We start from the raw sequence: 18,349 nt of genomic DNA, 5'->3' as shown, positions 1-18,349 counted from the left end.
TAGATAAAAAAAAAAACCGACAATAGCGGTGATAAAGTTGTCATTTGCTATTGGTGGGGCGTTACTCTATATTTGAGAAGCCTTGTAGTAAAGAGAGAGAGAGAGGGCGTCGATAAAAAATGAATGTAGAGATAAAAAAAATTATCTAGAAAAGAGTTATTTTAGGGTTGAAAGGTTATTTTTTGACAATCTATATCATAGTTTTCTTTATTCTTCTAGAATTTGAAAGCTTAGGAACCTCAACTAATGAGCAAATTTTTTTATGGATTAGCAATAGAAACCTCTAACAGATGTGTCCCTAATTTTCCTTAATAGAAATAAAAATATGATGTGACATTTTTGTATGGCCAATATAATAAATAAAAAGAAATCAATAGTTAAACATTCATGGTGTTGAAATTTGTCGTGATAAATAACATATTACTTATTCATCATGTCAATTTTTAACAAATAAATTTAAATTTTGTCTATTATATTATAGTCATATTTTTATTTATTTCAATTTAAACTATTAATTTTATTTATTTAGTCATTAGAGTTTATAATTTTAGCCAATGTGATTTAAATCGATAATGGTTAAAGCTTAATTTGAAGAACAAAAAAATTATTTCAAAATTTAAACAATTTAAATCATATAACCAACTACTAATTTTTATATTCGCTATTATGAATTTAGAGGTAGAACAAAAAAAGAAGAAAAAAAGAGTGTTTAAGGGATACATTGTTTAATACAATTTGAATAAGAAATTAACAAATACATTGTTTATGTTCTTACCCATTTTAGATTCCTATATCATCATATATAGGCCCTATTTGGTAGAACTGTGGGAAAGTGCTTATACCTTATACTTAAACAGCTTATAACTTATAACTATGAACATAAGCTGATTTCTGACTTATAAATTAAGCATCTCCTGCCTCACTCAAAGAATAAGCTGATTTCTGACTTCCAAAAAATTATAAGCTATAAGCTATAAGCTAAACCAAACACATCAAAATAACTTAAATTAAGCTGAAAGCTGAAATAAGCAGTTTTTAAGCTGCACCAAACAGGCCCATATAGCATAGACATACAAAAGTAGTATTTTTACACATTTTAAAAGCTTACTTTTAAAAAAAAAAAAAAAGAAGCTACATCCAGCGGCGGAGCCAAGAAAATAAGTTAGAGGGGGCACTTTTTAATTACAATATTGATAATATTTACAAAAATATTTCTCATAAATTTTTACGATTGACTTCGAGAAAGATAAAAATAAAATAAAATAATAATCAGTGTGTTTGTTTTGAATTTTTTGAATTAAGTTTTTTATTTTTTAGTATATTTTATTTTATTTGTTTTTAGTGAATATTTTTAAAATTTTAAGTATTTTTTTTTTTTACTTTTTTGATGCATGATGTATCTAAAAAAAATAAAATATTTGTAAAAAAATATTTAAAAAAATTAATAAATACATAAAAATACAAAAAATGTACTAATTTTTTGTATTTTTTTAAATTTTTGGTATTTACTGAATTTTTAAAGATTTTTTCGCAAAAATTATACTTTTTAAATAGATTTATGTTAGGTATATCTAAAAATTAAAAAAATTTCTTAAAATATTAAAAAAAATTCAATAAAAACAAAAAAATACGAAAAACAAAAACATAGAATTTTTTGAAAAGTGTTTTTAGAAAACTAAAACCAAACAAAGTGAATATGTTATTTGTAATTAGTGTATCATGGACAACATTAAAAAAAGTCATGGATATAAAGTTTTAAAATAAATTATATAATGATAAAGTAATTTTTTATACAAAATATGCATAAAAATTCAATATAATAGTCGTACCACGCAATTATTGACATATTACCAACAAATAATAAAGAAACACATGAAGGATGAACCTTGCATATTAAATGTAATTAACAATTCAATAAATTTTATATTGTCATTGAGATTAATTATATTTGCATATCAATAATGATAGAGATCACTATTATATTGAAATTTTCATAGATAATAATATCGTAGTCTTTTTATTTTCAATCAAAATAATCATTATTGTTCTTATAATTTTAAATATATCATTGACATTTCACTCTAAATAATATTTTTATAAATTTTTTTACATAAAATATTTTCTTTATGTTTGTTAAAAAAAAAAATAAAAAAAATCCAAAACTCAGGCTGGCACGTGACCCCCCTGGGCCCACCTTCCCTCCGCCCCTGGCTATATCAGCCTACTTTTCTATTTACATATAAAATTTTACACAAATTCAATTTCAATTATAAGAATCAATTTTATATGGACTCTATTCCACAAGCACTTACTTTTCAAATATTTTTCATCATGTATTCAATTTTGTTGATATTTTAATTTAATTATTATGATATTTGAATTTTTTTTTTATCTTGATATACAAATAAATAAATAAACAAGATAAAATGTGGCTAATTATGTATATCGCACTGATCAAATTAATTTTTTTATATTTTATATTTTTTTCTATGTTATTGATGTCTTAATGTTAATTTATATTTAATTTTTTATTTAACATGAAATTATTTATTACAAAATATTTATATTTATTTTAAATTTTATATACCTATATACAATATGTATAAATAATTCAAAAAGAATATTAAAGAAAAAATCAATAATCTACATAATTAATTTATGTATTTTCTTCTTAATCCAATCACAACATATTTTTATTTTCCAAACAAATATAAAAATAAAATTAAATAATTAGAATCATTTTAGTTTTATATTATTAATTCTCTTTATAATTTAACTATTACTTTTAATATCAAAATGAGTGTTTATTTTACTATCTTATAATTTAATATATATCATATAAAGCTATTATATGATAATTACACTTTTATAACACAATAGAATTAAAATTATAAAAATAAACAAATAATTTAATTAAATTTATTATATATAAGTATTGCAGTAACACTTTTAGAGAACAATAACGCTAAGATTATTAAAATAAATAATTAAAATAAAAATTATTTTTTTTTAACACATATCATAATATAATATATCATGAGTTATAATCAAGTCATAATTTGTGTATTATAGAATTTTTTGTTATTTTATTTTTTTCAGAAAAAAATATTTTGATACAAGTGGAATTCATAATTTTTGGTAAATTTAATTAGGGTCTGGCTTTGGTCCAGTCCACCATCGAACTGGACTGTGCTGTTGGGCCCATGGGGGCCCACCACGGGTCTCGCTTTGAAAATCTGAACCGTTCAATGTGCAAAACTCTTCGAGTACTATACGTTTATAAAAAAATTATGTTGATTGGATATCAATAGCTATGTGATCAAAACAGTTTGTATAAAAAAAATGGACGATGAATAAATTAACGGTTGACAAAAAACTGATTTGATCACATAACTATCAATATCCGATCAACGTGATTTTTTACAGGCATATAGTACTCGAAGAGTTCTACACATTGAAGGTTTAGATTTTCAAAACGGGACCCGTGGTGGGCCCCCCACGGGCCCAACAGCACGGTCCAGTCCGATGGTGGACTGGACCAAATCTAGACCCATTTAATTAATACAAATGAAGATTTGATTTCAGGTTAAGAATACACTTTTTTTTTTTTTAATAACTTTGAAATAAATTTTTTTTTTATGAGCCTTATCACACATAGTGACAAAAAATTTCACCAACCATTAGGAAATCTATTTGTATTTGGCTCTCAATTGTTAAATTTTTCTATACATAAAGTATAATGACTCAAAATCAAAATTTTATTTTAAAAATAAACTCATGTGGCACATGTCATCTACTAATTTATCACATTAAATATAAAAGGAGTAACTACAAAAAAAATAAATAAAATCTAGGCCCTGTTTTTTTAGATTTTAGTTATATTTTGAGTTTTGATATTTGTAACAAAATAAATTCTGAATTTTTAATTTTGTTAATTTAAATCATAATATTTTGATTTATTTTCAATATAAATTATTTACTTACATTTGTCAAGTAAAATCAATGGAAAAATAAGTATTTTAGCCATTAAAATTAATATAAATATAAATAAAATATTTAAAATACAATTTTTCATTGAATTTAACGGTTAAAATACTTATTTTTTTATCTATTTTACTTAACGAAAATAAATAAATAACTTAAATTGAAAAAAAAATCAAAAAATTTAAATTTAAATTAACAAAATAAAAATAAAAAATATATTTTGTTATAAAAATTAAACACTAAATTAATTTTTTTAAAAATAATTTTCCCTAAATAAAATGAACAACTCAAAGAAGAAATGAAATACACAAAATAATAATAAGTGAAAAAAAAAAAGTGAAATTAATCTTAGGAAAATTGTGTGGGTAGGATATTGCTTGGGACTCTCTATTTGTATCACAAATCTTCTGAACGAGCCAAAAGAACAGCAGCCAAACAACAATCGCACGCAAAGCACCAAACAGTCTCTCTTACTTCCACATTCTCCTCTCTCTGTATTCCTTTTTGACCCATTTGAATCCAATCCAATGATTTGCAATTAGAACCAACTTGTTCTTCTTCAACGGGTGATTATTAATAATTTCATCTGAATGGTGGAACTTATAATGGGATGGGAGCTCAGAAAAGTATCCATGCTGGCAAAGGTCTGTTCCCCACAATTTTTAAACTAAAACCCACAATTTTTTAGGCACTATATTGATATACTGTAGTAGTATTAGTAACAGTATGATTGATTGATTGTTTGTTATGATGGTTGGTTTTGCACAGCCAAGATAGACCTCAATGTTGATTTTACCCACAAACTCTGTGCTGCTTTGATGCTCTCTCCTTTCAGGTTTCTCTTTTATTTCTCCCTTTTCATTCATATATATTCACTTTGTTTTGTCTCTCTTTCTTCAATTCTGTGTCTTTTGAATCAGGAATTCTGGCAGTCCACTTTCACTGGTTATTGGGAGGTAGGGTTTATCTCATTTTTCTCTTTGTTTTCCATTTCAAGATTGAAACTTTTAATTTCATTTTTTTTGGGTTTGTTTTGTTGTTGGGTTCTGGTGTAATGATTGTTTGAATGTTTTGTTTATGTTTTTTGGTTGCAGTCTTTGCATCAAACACCCCAATTTATTTGGTAGGAGTGAGAAGCTTGATGTTTTGTGGGATAAGGGACTCTATGATTCCAATGTCTTGATAGCTTATAGGAAGCCGAGACCCGAATGGCTTCCTCAGAAGTCTTTTGTCATTCAGGTTTCTTTCTTCTATTCTAAAGTTATTGCTAATTGCAAATGAGAACCAATTGAGGCTGACACGTGGTGAATTGCAATAGAAATAGGTTTGATGGGACCGTTTAGAGTCAATTCAACCTCATCTTTGGAAACCCAACAGGGAATTTGAATCAAAATCTTGTTTGAGAATCAATTTAAATTGTGTAGGACTTCTCTTGTCTGTACAATGACCACCTACATTATCTGGATTTTGCTTGAAATGGGCTTAATAGGAACTTTTAGATGTAGATATGGTAAATCCAACTAAGGATGAATAGAAGTTTGATATTTTTGGGTGGAAGTTTTTGCAATTTATTGTTTTAATATATTGCTTGAACAGTAGAAGCCTACATTATGTAAATCCATTAGGGCTGGGTTTAGTAATAAGTACTTTCTGAACCAATTCAAGTGAAATTCTGAAAATTGAAGCAAAAACATTTGTTTGAAAAAAGTGTTCAATTTTCACAGATGCGTCCCTTTCTATGAAAATCATATATGCACTTAGATTTACTTAAAGGTGTTTGTGGCACTTTACCCATCTATCTAATTTGAATAACTTTGCTTGCCAGCACTCTATTTCACCCGAGATTGGGGTGCATGGTGTGCCTGTTGACAACTTCTCTCGTTCAGGGAGTGGAAGTGTAAATCTTTGTCGCTTCTCTTTAGGGCTTGATCTGAATGAGCCTGGAAGTTCCCACTGGAGCAACAAAACCAGTATAAAGTTCGAGGTTTGTGTGTTATTACATTTTTCAGAAAGTAATGAGCATCTGTTTACATGTTTTCAGGTCCAGACCTGACTTAGAAATTGGATTAGGAGAGAAATTAATTATTGTCTTCATGCAGCATGTTCGTACAATTAATGATGATGGCCGCTCTATAAGCAGAGACCTTGACGGGTTTCCAGTAACCTGCAGGTAATTGAGGCTTTTAGTGATCCTATCTTCAAATTAACTGACAAACTGATTGAAACTTCTCTGTGAATTACCTGTTGTACAGTGGCAGTTATCAGGACAATATGGTAGTACTGAAGCAGGAGTCTCAATTTGCAAAGGCAAATGATTGTAGTTTCAGTCGAGTAATATATCTTTAATTACCAAACTAAAACTAAATATTGTTATTGCCAATGTGATTCAAAAACTTAAAAGTGCTATATTTCTTACTTCAAATTTGTTTTATATGCAGTTTAGTCTGCAAATCGAACAAGGAATTCCCGTTCTATCCAGGTGGCTGATCTTCAACCGATTCAAATTTACTGCATCAAAGGGAGTTAAACTTGGGCCGGCATTTCTCTTGACAAGGTGAGCATAATAAGAAGAATCATGCAGGAAGTAAGGAAGCATACAAAACACTCTTTAGAATTCTTTTGATTAAACTTTATAACCGAGGTATAGTAGCTACTAGCTACTAGCTAGGGACTTGGAAGTTAAGAAGTAAAAGAAAAGAAAGGATTATGCCATGAAAAACACAACTAAAATGGAAGATATTGTTATTTTCAAAATAGGTTTCAATATCAAACTAAACAATTTTCTTTTGCAATAGATAAATTTGCTAAAAAGAGAAAGCACAAGTTAACTGCTGGGGTATGCTTTTGAAGGGTGATTCCTGAACCTTTTCGAACTTCACAAAGCCCGTTATGAAACATAGTGCTTTACTTGCATTTCCAATATGTTTCCTGTAATTAGTAAAATGATCTGAAAAGTGTTTTTTTTTGGGTGCAAAATTTATATCTTTTCCTTTGACAGCTTGACAGGTGGTTCCATTGTAGGGGACATAGCTCCTTATCAAGCATTTTCCATTGGGGGTATTGGTAGTGTTCGTGGGTATGGTGAGGGTGCAGTTGGATCTGGTAGATCTTGTCTGGTTGCTAACAGTGAATTAACATTCCCTTTGGTATGTAGTGGCTTTATCATTGCATGAGATTATGCCAGCTTCTATAATCAGTATCCCTGCTTTAATTTTTTTATTTTAGTTGATATTCTGCCCCAGTTGGTTCTTGACATGTTTTCCCGTTATAAACTGGGCTGCTTGCCCATGGATATTGCTTTAAGCATTGTCTAAAACCTTTGGAATTTACATTTTTCTGAATAATTTTTGTTGCCAGTTCACTTATATAGTTAATTATTTAAATTTGAGTTTCTACATGTTTTGGACTTAATTGTCCCAAAATTGTAACTGGAAGGAAAGAGCAATTATTCATTGCCACATGTGGCATTGATGTGGGACTCTTGTGGACCCACATGAATGGACAATTCAGATCTGTTTGTGGCATTGCCACATGTGGTATGGAATAATTTTTTGGAAGGAAAGGAGTTGGGCTTGTAAAAGCATTTGTGTGTTGTATTTATTTGTTTTCTTCCCTTCTTCTCCTCTCTCGCTCTCTCTTAATAACTATGTTATACTACTCATCTAATACCCAAGTCCAAGGATGTGGGCATTATTTACTTGTATTCTTTTCTATTTACAGTAAATTGCTGTTTGTATGTAACAAAGATTGGTCATAGGTACTTAACTTTTTACTAAAGCAAGAAGTAACTTAGTATAGAAGTTTTATGAGAAGGTAGTAGATTTGAATTACTAGGTGTGCTTATTGGGTTCATGCCTAACTAGAGATGTTGGGTCAATATCCCATACCCTAGCCAGGCAACATGTATCCAACAATGTACTTCACGCAATTAGAATAGTCTATGTAGCATGCTTAAATAATGTTGTGATTATTTTCACACAAGTATGCGCGTATTGAGTTGTGTTCTTTGTGTCTTGTTAGTAAAATGCTGCCATAATTGATTCCCCAATTTCATTTTTCTACTGCATAAATGTATCTACCATTTTATCTTTCCCATTCGTGGACATTATTATCAGCCTCTTACAGTTATACTTGCTGTATCCAGAATCAGATGTTAGAAGGTGCTGTTTTCCTGGACTGTGGAACAGATTTGGGATCTGGTCGTCATGTTCCTGGTTAGTTTTTATCTTCATATGGCTTCGTAACATGTTTTTATCCTTACTTTTTTCTAGCCATTAGATTTTAGAATTACTCAGCTAAGTTTCACATTCTATCATTACAATTACAATTGTATTGGCTTAAGTGTGATATTTTATTTTGAGTATACGAAGAATCTGACGAGACTGAGGTCCAAGGCCCTAAATTCTTTAACAGGCTCTAGTTTACGAGTCTAACTTGAATATCGCTACCAAAATTTAAGAAGCCTCACTTGATATCCATCTGAATGGATCCTTTGTCTTAAGCTGCCATCAAAAGTTACTGGATAATAATCAAAACTGTTTTTTAGGGCTTTGGCCCGCCCTTTTAAATCCCATGTGCCACCTCCCTCACCCTCACATCACACCACAAAAGAAAGAAAAAGAAAATGAGGCTGATAGTTCTTTTTTCATCTCATCAGAAGACACCCATGCCTCAAGTTATTCTCCCATGTCTTTTAAAAATCAAACTTTGTAGAAAGTAATATGATCATAGAAAAGATTGTTCGGATGGTAGCAAGTTTTGGCCCCACAAACAAGTAAGGGCCATAAAATTTGCTTGACCTGAAATTGGTTGGGTAACAGACTCATTCAAGTTTACTTCTATGATAAATGAGCTTAGGTTGATTATAATCTTATGGCTATGAGTGTAGCTTGCTAAGCTAATGAGCGCTCTCAAGACTACATAGAAACCAAGTGAGACCCATGCTCGGGTTGAGAGTGGTTTTATTTGATGGTTGCTTGAGATCATTTGTGAGATAAACAAGCCTTAACTCAAAATTTTATTTTGAAGCTCATGCAATGAAAGCCTTCTTCCATTCATTATCATATTCTTTGATTCTTGACGGTCAATGGAAGAACTTACACTAGGGTCCTTTGTCAACACAGTTTGACAATGCAAATATCCTATTGTTAGTGTAAGAATATATGTATTATTGATTGATATTGATTGTCGTATATATTGATGTGTTATATTACAAAGCAGAGTAGCTCATTATATAGGAGAGGGTTTGGGTAGTAGGTGAGGAGTAGGTGAGGGTAAATTGGTGGTAGGTGTAGTAGGTGTGGTAGTAGGTGTAGGTAAATTCTAACAGCCCCCCGCAAACTCAAGGAGGATAGAAACTAACCAACTTGAGTTTGGAGAGAGGAATAAAACAAGAAAATACATAAAAATAAAAAAAAGATAGGAGACACTGTATGGTCGTGTCAGATCGTTGGTGAAGACACTGAAAGGTGGTGCCATAACGTTGTAGAGGACACTGGATGGCGGTGTCATAACGTTGTAGAGGACACTGTATGGTGGTGTCATAACGTGGTAGAGGACACTGTATGGTGGTGTCATAACGTTGTAGAGGACACTGTATGGTTGTGGCAGACCGCTGTAGCAGATAAAGTCTGGACAGTTGACGAGGTCACATCAGACCGATGGAGAAGCTAACCGGAATCAATGTCGGGATAGTTTATAGGGTCATGTCGGACCGTTGAAAAAGCTAACCGGAAGCAACGTCGGGACAGTTTATGGGGTCATGTCGGACCGTTGAAAAAGCTAACCGGAATCAACGTCGGGACAGTTTATGGGGTCATGTCGGACCGTTGGAGATGCTAACCGGAATCAAATGTCGGGACAGTTTATAGGGTCATGTCGGACCGTTGAAAATGCTAACCGGAATCAAATGTCGGGACAGTTTATGGGGTCATGTCGGACCGTTGAAAAAGTTGCACCCTCAAAAGGTGTGCCTAATTTTGTCAAAAGGCGTGCCATCAAAAGGCGTGCCCAATTCATCAAAAGACGTGCCGGACATGATGGCGAGGCACGTGGGCGCCTTGGCTTGCGCGCCCGTGTTGTCGGTTGGTGGGAAGAGGCGCGCGATGCGCGTGGCTGCCTCGGCTATAAGACAGAGGCTGAGGCAAAAAACCTGCGAGAGAAATTCTGAGAGAGATTTTGGAGAGAGATTCTGTATCACTCTGTTTTCTGAGAGAGAGTTCTGAGAGAGATACTGTGTAACACTCTGGTGCCTAGAAAATGGCTTCATCGTCTTCCCGCGGGCTGCTCACCCTCTTTCCCGACCTCAACAAGTCAACGAGAGAGAGAACTGGTGCGGTGGCACTGGAAACTCAACCAAGCGCCCCGGAGTTTGCTCCGTTGAACTTTCCTATGCGGGCTGTGGAGCAAAGAATGGCAGGGCAGTCAGATGTTGAAGCCAATCAATATACACTGAAGTCATGTGTGGAAACCATGACTGCGGTTACAAATTTGTCGAACCGGCTGCAGAGTAGAACAAATGAGGTGCAGCATTTGAACAGCCAACTGGCTCTGCTCCAACGCATGTATAAGGATGCGCGAGCAGAGATAAGTGTGCTGAAAGCAGAAAATAAGGAGCTGAAGCGGAAGGCCACTGTGATGTTCCGATTTGGAGGTCCGCCGTATGCTGCAGTGGAGGAGTATGGAGGAGTGAACGTGCTCGGCGGCCTAGGAAGCACGGAGGCAACACCGTCAAGGCCCGCTCAGGACGGAGGCAAGAAGAAAAGACCGGCGGCAGAGTAGAGAAAAATCCCGCCTGTGGATGTGGTTGTTTTGGTGTGGTTTTTTTTTTTTTTTTTTTTTTGTTTGTTTGTTGGTTTTTTTTTTTTTTTTTTTTTTTTTTTTTTTGTTTTTTTTTTTGCTGTAAAATTCTGATCGGGATTGATCCCCGGCATGAAGAAATGACAAGTTTGTGGAATGAAAAACGAGTTGGTTGTGAAAGTGTTTTTTTTTTTTTTTTTTTTTTTTTTTGGAGTTAAGAATAAGAAGAATAATAAAAATAAAAATAATAAAAAATGTAGTAATGGGGAAAGCATGTACGAAGAAAGTTGTGTGTCGGTTTCTTCTCAAAGAAGATGGAGTAAAATAATAAAAAAAAAAGAAAAAGAAAGATAAGTGGGTTGTCAAAAGATGGAGTAAAATAATAATAAAAAAAAATTTGTGCAGAACCATCAAGTAAAGCTTGTCTCGGTTTTCATTCATTGCTTTCGGTTTTCAAGTAAAGTTGGTGTCTGCTGTGAGTGCCGTATGACAAGAACATGTTAGCAGAGGGCCAAACTTCTGGAGGGGCCAATGGAGACGAGGAAGATACCGACTGCGCAAGTTAGCAGAGGGCCGAGCCAAAACGCCGCCTTGAGGGTTCTTGAAGGGTTGCAGAGGGTGAAGGATTGCCAAGCGAAGCTGAAGATTCCGACACATGCCGTTGAAGCGAGGAGCGGTGGGAACCATACGAGAGGGCGAAGACCGCGGCGTAGGCGATCAGAGAAATCGGAGTGAGGAGGATAGAGAAGGCGGCGCAGATCGAGATGAGAATCGCGTAGTTGATGCTGAAGTACGTGGAGTGCTTCTGGAGGCGGAGGCCGGCGGCGGAGAGGGATTCTGGGCTGTCGAAGACCCCGGCGGCGAGGATTCCGATCATGGCGGAGATGGAGTGGCCGACGTAGGCACAGCGATCAACGTTGTGGGAGTCGAGGATGTGGAGGAGATCGTCGACGTAGGCGTCGAGAGTGGCATGAGTGGCATCGACGGTTCTTCATCTTCTTTCCTTACTAGTGGTGACAGTACCCAAACCAGTATACCCACTAGGCCATCTGGCTTGGCGGATTCATTTATGTCTGCAGATGAGCGGTGAGAAATTGAGAATAACTGAAGTAGCAAGACTGCCAGAGGCTAGTGTTGTTGTGAGAGAGAGGATGATGACTCGGGTGACTCGGTGGTGGACTTGTGGATGATCAGAAGTCCGATCATTGCCCCGATGATCACCGTTGAGAGAGATAACGACGGGTCAGCCCTTTCTGCAGAAAAGAGAGAGAGAGAGGCCTTGGTCTTAGCCCATGTGTGTTGGTGGAGATGACCAAGATGTATGATGGTGATGATACTCTGATCTTGAAGGTGAATGTTGAATTGGGTTTAGTGGCAGTGGAGTCAAGGTCCGGCGGGCGGCCAAGGCGAGGCTGCCGCCCGCCGGTGAAGCAGAATAATTAGGTTCTTAACCTTGCTCTGATACCATGTAAGAATATATGTATTATTGATTGATATTGATTGTTGTATATATTGATGTGTTATATTACAAAGCAGAGTAGCTCATTATATAGGAGAGGGTTTGGGTAGTAGGTGAGGAGTAGGTGAGGGTAAATTGGTGGTAGGTGTAGTAGGTGTGGTAGTAGGTGTAGGTAAATTCTAACAGTTAGAATGTTAGAACCATTGAATGGGCTTAAAATGGTCACTCAACATGAGCAAAATTTAGTTTCGCTAATATTGAAAGAGGAATAAGATGCTGATATGGGCTGTAGGGGGTCGTACATGGGTCATCTTGTGGGTCAAGTTATATTATTGGGTCATTTTATTTGGTTTTACTTGGGTCAAAAATAGTTAGTTGTCAAATAATTAGTTTCCTAATTTTTAAGTCATAGTCCTAGTAAAGCTAGGAGTAAACCTGCAATCAGCTTATAATTATCTATACAATTCTTATATTCTACGAAGTTAAAGTGAGTGTGCGATGCTTTGTGGTGGAGGGTTGCCAAAGAGTGCTCTTTCTTCTTCATTGTTCACAGTCCTGAAGACTGCTATATTTTCTTCTTCTTCATTGTTCACAGGTCCCAAAGAGTGCTCTTTTTTCTTCATCATTGCTCACTGGTCCCAAAGAGTGCTATTTTCAGCCCCCAAATCCTATACAATTTTTCTTCTTCACGTTTCTGTGATACTTTGTGACCTTGCCTTTGAGGGTGATTCCTAGGGAAGCTTTGCTGAAATATTTGATTTTCTTTGTTCACAGGTCCCAGAGAGTGCTCTTTATTCTTCTTCTGTGAGGATGTTTTGTTTTGGTACTAGTATCTATGAGCTTTCTTGCATTTTGTGTTTTATCTGGCTCTTCTCTCAATCCCCAAGATCGTTCACTCAAAGAGTTCAATTCCCATATGGACCTGGTGTTCTTGGGTACTGCTCTGTTTGAGCTTTGGTTAGTGCTGTGAATACTTGGGGCTTTCATGTTAACCCACATCTTTTCCTGTTCTATGGTGTTGGGATGGTTATATTTAGCTATGCTTCATGCATGACACCACCATGGTTCATTGTGGTGGGTCTGAGATGGAGTTTGGTGGAGCTTTTGGATGCTTTGGGTCTAGTTTTTTTTTCTTTGCTGGAGTTTAATATGGAGTGAGCCCTGTGGTGTGTTCCCCTTTCCCAGTGTTACATGCTACAACTTTTCGGGTGGGTTTTTCGGCATCTGTTTCGGATTTCACATATCTTGTTTGTTTTTGCTTTGTTGTGTTTTGCTCCCAATGAACCCGGATCTTTATTGTTTCATGTATCTGGGTTATACCCTTGTGCTTAATAGTTATTCTATGTAAGGGATTTCGGTTCTGGTCTGTTGCTTTCCCTAGCCTATACAACTGTAGTGAACAGTTCCACTATGTCTGGTGCGCAGAGGCTGTGTGTCTATCTTTCCTTCCTTTTTGTTTCATATATGTGCCAAACTTTTGGATACATTTCTTCGTATTCTAGAGCCTAGAGTTTAGGGAGGTTCGATGCCTTGACACACACGTGCACTCGATACTCATACTTGAGTCCATGTAACATAGCCTTAGAAATATGTTGCATACTTCATTTCGGTGACATGTATTCACTATTTATTTAGTATGCAGCTTGTTCGAGGTTGATATAAGATCCTAGTTCAAAGCCCCACTTGATTGGGACGCAACTTAGTTTAGTTTGGTTTGGTTTGAGGGCTGTCAAGTTTGGGCTAGAACAAATTACAAGTGGTTCTGAAGTTCATCAGAAGGTTTACGTAAAAGATATGGCATGGGATGATCTCATACTAAGTTTTGAACTTTTGAGTCTTAAGTTTGGTTGATTCATCTGTCTTTGTTGGACAAAGTCTGAATTGACTTTCAGGCTAGAGGTGGAGGATTTTGGAACATTTTTTTTCCAATCCCTGCAAAAGAGCATTCATAGTGTTAACTGTATTCTCACTTTTATTATAGTTTACTCAAGAAAATTTTGGCTTATGAAGTGGTAAGGCCATATGCTTGGATTGTGCATCAATCCAAACACATCTAGAGTTATGAATGTTTGAGAGTCAGCATCACTGCCTCAGGTACTTGTACTTTTGGCAGGTGCATCTTCGTAGATAGCCAACTTGTGGATGATTGTGAACATTGTTGTTAAATCGTGAATCATTCTACTAAAAATAATGAATCGTGAATTGCATCGAATCATGAATCTTTATTTACATATAAAAAATCACAAATTGTCGAGCAAGTTCCACTGGGCTCCTAAAATGAATTAAATATCAATATAACTAATTTGTATATATGTAAATACACATAAAATCATGTATATCAATATAATTAATTGAAATTATTATTGTTATTATTGTTATTTATTTATTTATTTTGTGAAAATGATGCCGTTTTATTTATTATGCAAATAGAACTGAATTGTAGTTAATCGTAGTGAGTCATACTAAATCGCAATTGAATCATATGAATCACTCAATTCAAGATTCAACAGTAAGAATCAAATCATTTTGGGTGAAAATCATATCGAATTGTGAATTGCAAGATTCTTACGGCTCTTTTTATCTCTTCAAAGTCTTTTATATTGTTGTTGTGGAAGCTTGTGATACAAATTTGTAAACAAAGCGGTTTCTCAACAGAGATGGACTTGAAGGAATGGAAAGATTCAACGATTCATTATGATAGTTAGTTAGTGTCACCTCTCAGAACTGGGACATTCCAAAGATTATACTAGCAGTATTTGTTTGGATATTGAGAGGGAGATTTATGATCTGGAATTGGGCCGAGGCAACGGCCGAGCAAGTTGAGAGCCTAATGGTGCATGGGGCCGAGATAACCGGCGATCCGCCCGGAGATGGGCTGCCAGGAGTTGGGCCGGGCAGGAGTTGGGCCAAGCATGTGCCGCCCCAGACCGTAAAGAAGCTGCTCGGCAAGGTAGTGCTCGGTTGGACCGAGCTGCTTGATCAGGCGATGGTGGAGCCAGTCAAGCTTAATGACCGGCGCCCGGAAAGTCGTGGTCAGCCGAGGTAATCGTTTAATCGGCAGGAAGGCCGACCGCAGGAGGTGCCCCGGGCTAGGCTTTGCCGAGATGCCGCCTAGCCCGGTCCTCCTTGGGCTTAGACCGAGAAGTGCTTGGGTATGAAGCACAGCACGGCCGTGGATAGAGAAGCTCGGCTGCCGAGCTCCAGCTGAGAAGGCAGGCAGTTGAGATTAGGTGATATTCAGCAAGGTTTATGCTGACAGATGGGATAGCAGAGCCATGTGTCAGGAGATGACTAGGAGTGGATATGGGGCGCAGAGGGTATATAAGCATGTCTGCGCCCCCCATACGCGGACAGACGAACACTTTGTAAGGAAATTCTTACATTCAAACACTTCTCCCTCTCTCTCTCTCTATCCTAAGGTGTGTGCTAACTTGATCGTCGGAGGGTTTTTTCGGCCACACACCGCCGGGTAGCTCACCGTTATTTGCTCGCAGGTGATCGGACAGAAACGGAGCTCAGAAGAAAGGAGTACGGGCTTGCCAGAATATTTGCTCCCCGCACAGATATGATGACCTGGGGTTTACTTTTCATATGAGCATTATTTCTGTAGAAGCACAGAAAGTATTGGTACAGTGAAATTTTACCAATTTAAGTAGGGGTGCTTATGGGAGTGGTCTCCTTGCATGAAATGAAATGAATGTGGGTCAGGACAGTACATGTTTGTTTTAGGTGGGAATCAAATGCTTTGGTTCTAGTTTCCTAAATGTTCAGGGTTGAAGAGGCATGATATTTTTTCTTTGTAGTATAGGTCTTCAATGGATGTGGAGGTTGTTTTGGTGGCTTAATGATGAAGCAAACAAAATCTCCACCTTTCCCTTCTACTTACTTTACTGTTTTGGGTGATCTAAGAAGCACAAATACATCTAAAAAAGTGTTGTGCCTGTGTTGAATACATGTTGGACACGCATCCAAACATGTTATATTATTATTATTTAATTTTTTTTAGATACAGATAGTTGGACATGCTTTGGACACTTGGGGAACACACTCATCCATCACTATGAAACACCTTACAAGTTTGATGAAAATAACTTGGGATTTAATGATAAAGAAAAACAACAGAGATTTATACATATTAATCCTTCCTCCTTTAGATTTTAAGAAGTGATGTTAAATCTGTAAATGAAATATTCATATATAACATATGATAAATATATAAAACTCTATATTTTTTGGGGTTCGCGTGTCATGTCGTGTCGTGTGTCTATGCTTCTTAGTGGCTAATAATGAGGCTTTTCTTCACGGAACAATGAGAAAGGACAAGTTCCTGTGCAGCATCCTTGGTGGGTGCATGCTTTACTTTGTTTCTAGTAGAAATTTATGCTGAAAATCTTCTTACATGGATTAGATTTCTGAAAAGAATTTTGAATGTCTCCGTTTGGGCATTACTGCACCTCCTTCAGTGAGAAAGCGACATTCTTTATTTGTTAAAGTCCTCTACGAACTACATTTATCCATTTAAATCTGATTCATAGATTTGATATTTCCATGTAAACTTCCTAGCGTTTGCTGTCTGTTGATTTGTAGATTACAAAATTATGGGTTTCCAACCATGCATGAGATGTATGTTCAAAAAGCAAAAACCAAAACAAGCAATGCATGAGATGTTGAAGGAGAAAATTGTTGATCCTGTGAAGATCTCATAAAATATATTCATATTGCTATTTGGAAGCAAATTCCTATTCATATTATAGTGATTACTTAATGAATAAACAAAATAAATGGATCTGATCTGATTTACAGATCAGGCACCCAAAAAGCGGATTTGGGTTGTTCCTAATTGGATTTAATTATTATTTAATCGGATCAGATCAGATTAGATTCTGATAAATCCGGTTTAAATCTGATTACCTCTCAATAAGCATAATTCCTTTTGTTCTCTCTCTTTCTCTCTTGCATACACTGATGATGGTCTATCTTTTGGAATTTCAGGAAATCCTGCGCTGAGACACGGAAAACCAGGAAGTGGAGTCGGGCTTGGATACGGCCTTCGTTTCAAGTCCCAATTGGGTCACTTGCAGGTTGATTATGCTATCAATGCATTTGAACAAAAAACTGTCTACTTCGGCTTCAGCAACCTCGCTTCATGATATACCGGCTGCCCAATTACTGGATTCTTTTTATTTATTATCAGATTCCATGCGGAGTATTTTTTGTTCAAGTTGCAGATATGAAGGCTGTGTTCAGGTTTGAGTTGTTAAATTATTGTTATTATTTTTTTAACCAATTTTTACAGTGAAAATTTGAGAATCTCTTTTAATTTTTATGCAAGACAATTGTTATACCAACTGACAAATATTTTAATGAGAAGAGGACATGCACACTTTTGATGCAAGTTAGGTGTTATGCAAATTAAATATTTTGTTGTGGTACATTACATTATATTCAATTCAACTTTAATTTTGTTGTGGTCCATATTATTAATGTTTCCTTTAATGACATGTTAGGGTATTGCACATCAAAAAGGGGAATGTTGATTTGAAGAACAAAAATGTCAAGTCAATGACAAAATATTAAAATATATATATTTTTTATGAAGTTGTAATTATTTTTGAAAAGTGCCACTGAGGTGTAATTTTCTCATCAAAAAGCAGCTGCGCCTGACTTATCTATCATAGAAAATCATATCATTCATTAATCATTAGTTTGAAATTTGTTAAGGAAAATAAAAATAAAAGGGAATTAGGGGCCCTACAAAATATGTTTTTTTTTTTTCTTTCTTAAATATGAATACCTATTGGGGCTGCCTTCTCTCCAGTTCATGTGATTAGACTGAAGGGTATTGTTGGATTCGTAGGGTCCACTACGGATCCCGCTTTGATAATCTAAATTGTTTAATGTGTAGAACTCATCGAGTACTATATGTCTGTAAAATATCACGTTTATAGGATATCGATAGCTACGTGATCAAATTAGCTTTGTATAAAAAAAATAGACAATGAAAATAAACGGTTGACAGAAACTGATTCGATGTGATAGCTATCGATATCCGATCAACGTGATTTTTTACAGACATATAGTATTCGACGAGTTCTACACATTGAACGA

At 35.2% G+C, this 18,349-nt stretch overlaps 1 protein-coding gene across 1 annotated transcript; it reads left to right on the top strand.

The window, feature by feature from the left end:
* The first annotated feature begins 4,328 nt into the window (after positions 1-4,328).
* Positions 4,329-17,636, top strand: LOC145806657 (protein SUPPRESSOR OF PPI1 LOCUS 2, chloroplastic-like). The gene is made up of 11 exons (XM_082904088.1): positions 4,329-4,628; positions 4,753-4,819; positions 4,905-4,940; positions 5,079-5,223; positions 5,810-5,968; positions 6,084-6,154; positions 6,237-6,315; positions 6,423-6,538; positions 6,983-7,130; positions 8,129-8,198; positions 17,234-17,636. The coding sequence occupies exons 1-11, from the start codon at positions 4,595-4,597 to the stop codon at positions 17,389-17,391; spliced, it is 1,083 nt and encodes a 360-aa protein (XP_082760214.1). The 5' UTR covers positions 4,329-4,594; the 3' UTR covers positions 17,392-17,636.
* Positions 17,637-18,349: the final 713 nt, after the last annotated feature.

Source organism: Camellia sinensis, chromosome 14 (genome assembly GCF_055761805.1).
Source record: "Camellia sinensis isolate YWXY chromosome 14, ASM5576180v1, whole genome shotgun sequence".
Taxonomy (NCBI): Eukaryota; Viridiplantae; Streptophyta; class Magnoliopsida; order Ericales; family Theaceae; genus Camellia; species Camellia sinensis.
The sequence above is the reverse complement of the archived record's forward strand: the minus strand, read 5'-3'. Positions and strand labels throughout refer to the sequence as shown.

Excerpts from the sequence above, each read along its gene's own strand:
- LOC145806657 (XM_082904088.1), top strand. The coding sequence starts at position 4,595 with ATGGGAGCTCAGAAAAGTATCCATGCTGGCAAAG. Across the intron at positions 4,941-5,078 it reads CTTTCACTGGTTATTGGGAG|TCTTTGCATCAAACACCCCA; the intron begins GTAGGGTTTATC and ends TTTTGGTTGCAG. Across the intron at positions 5,224-5,809 it reads AGAAGTCTTTTGTCATTCAG|CACTCTATTTCACCCGAGAT; the intron begins GTTTCTTTCTTC and ends TTTGCTTGCCAG.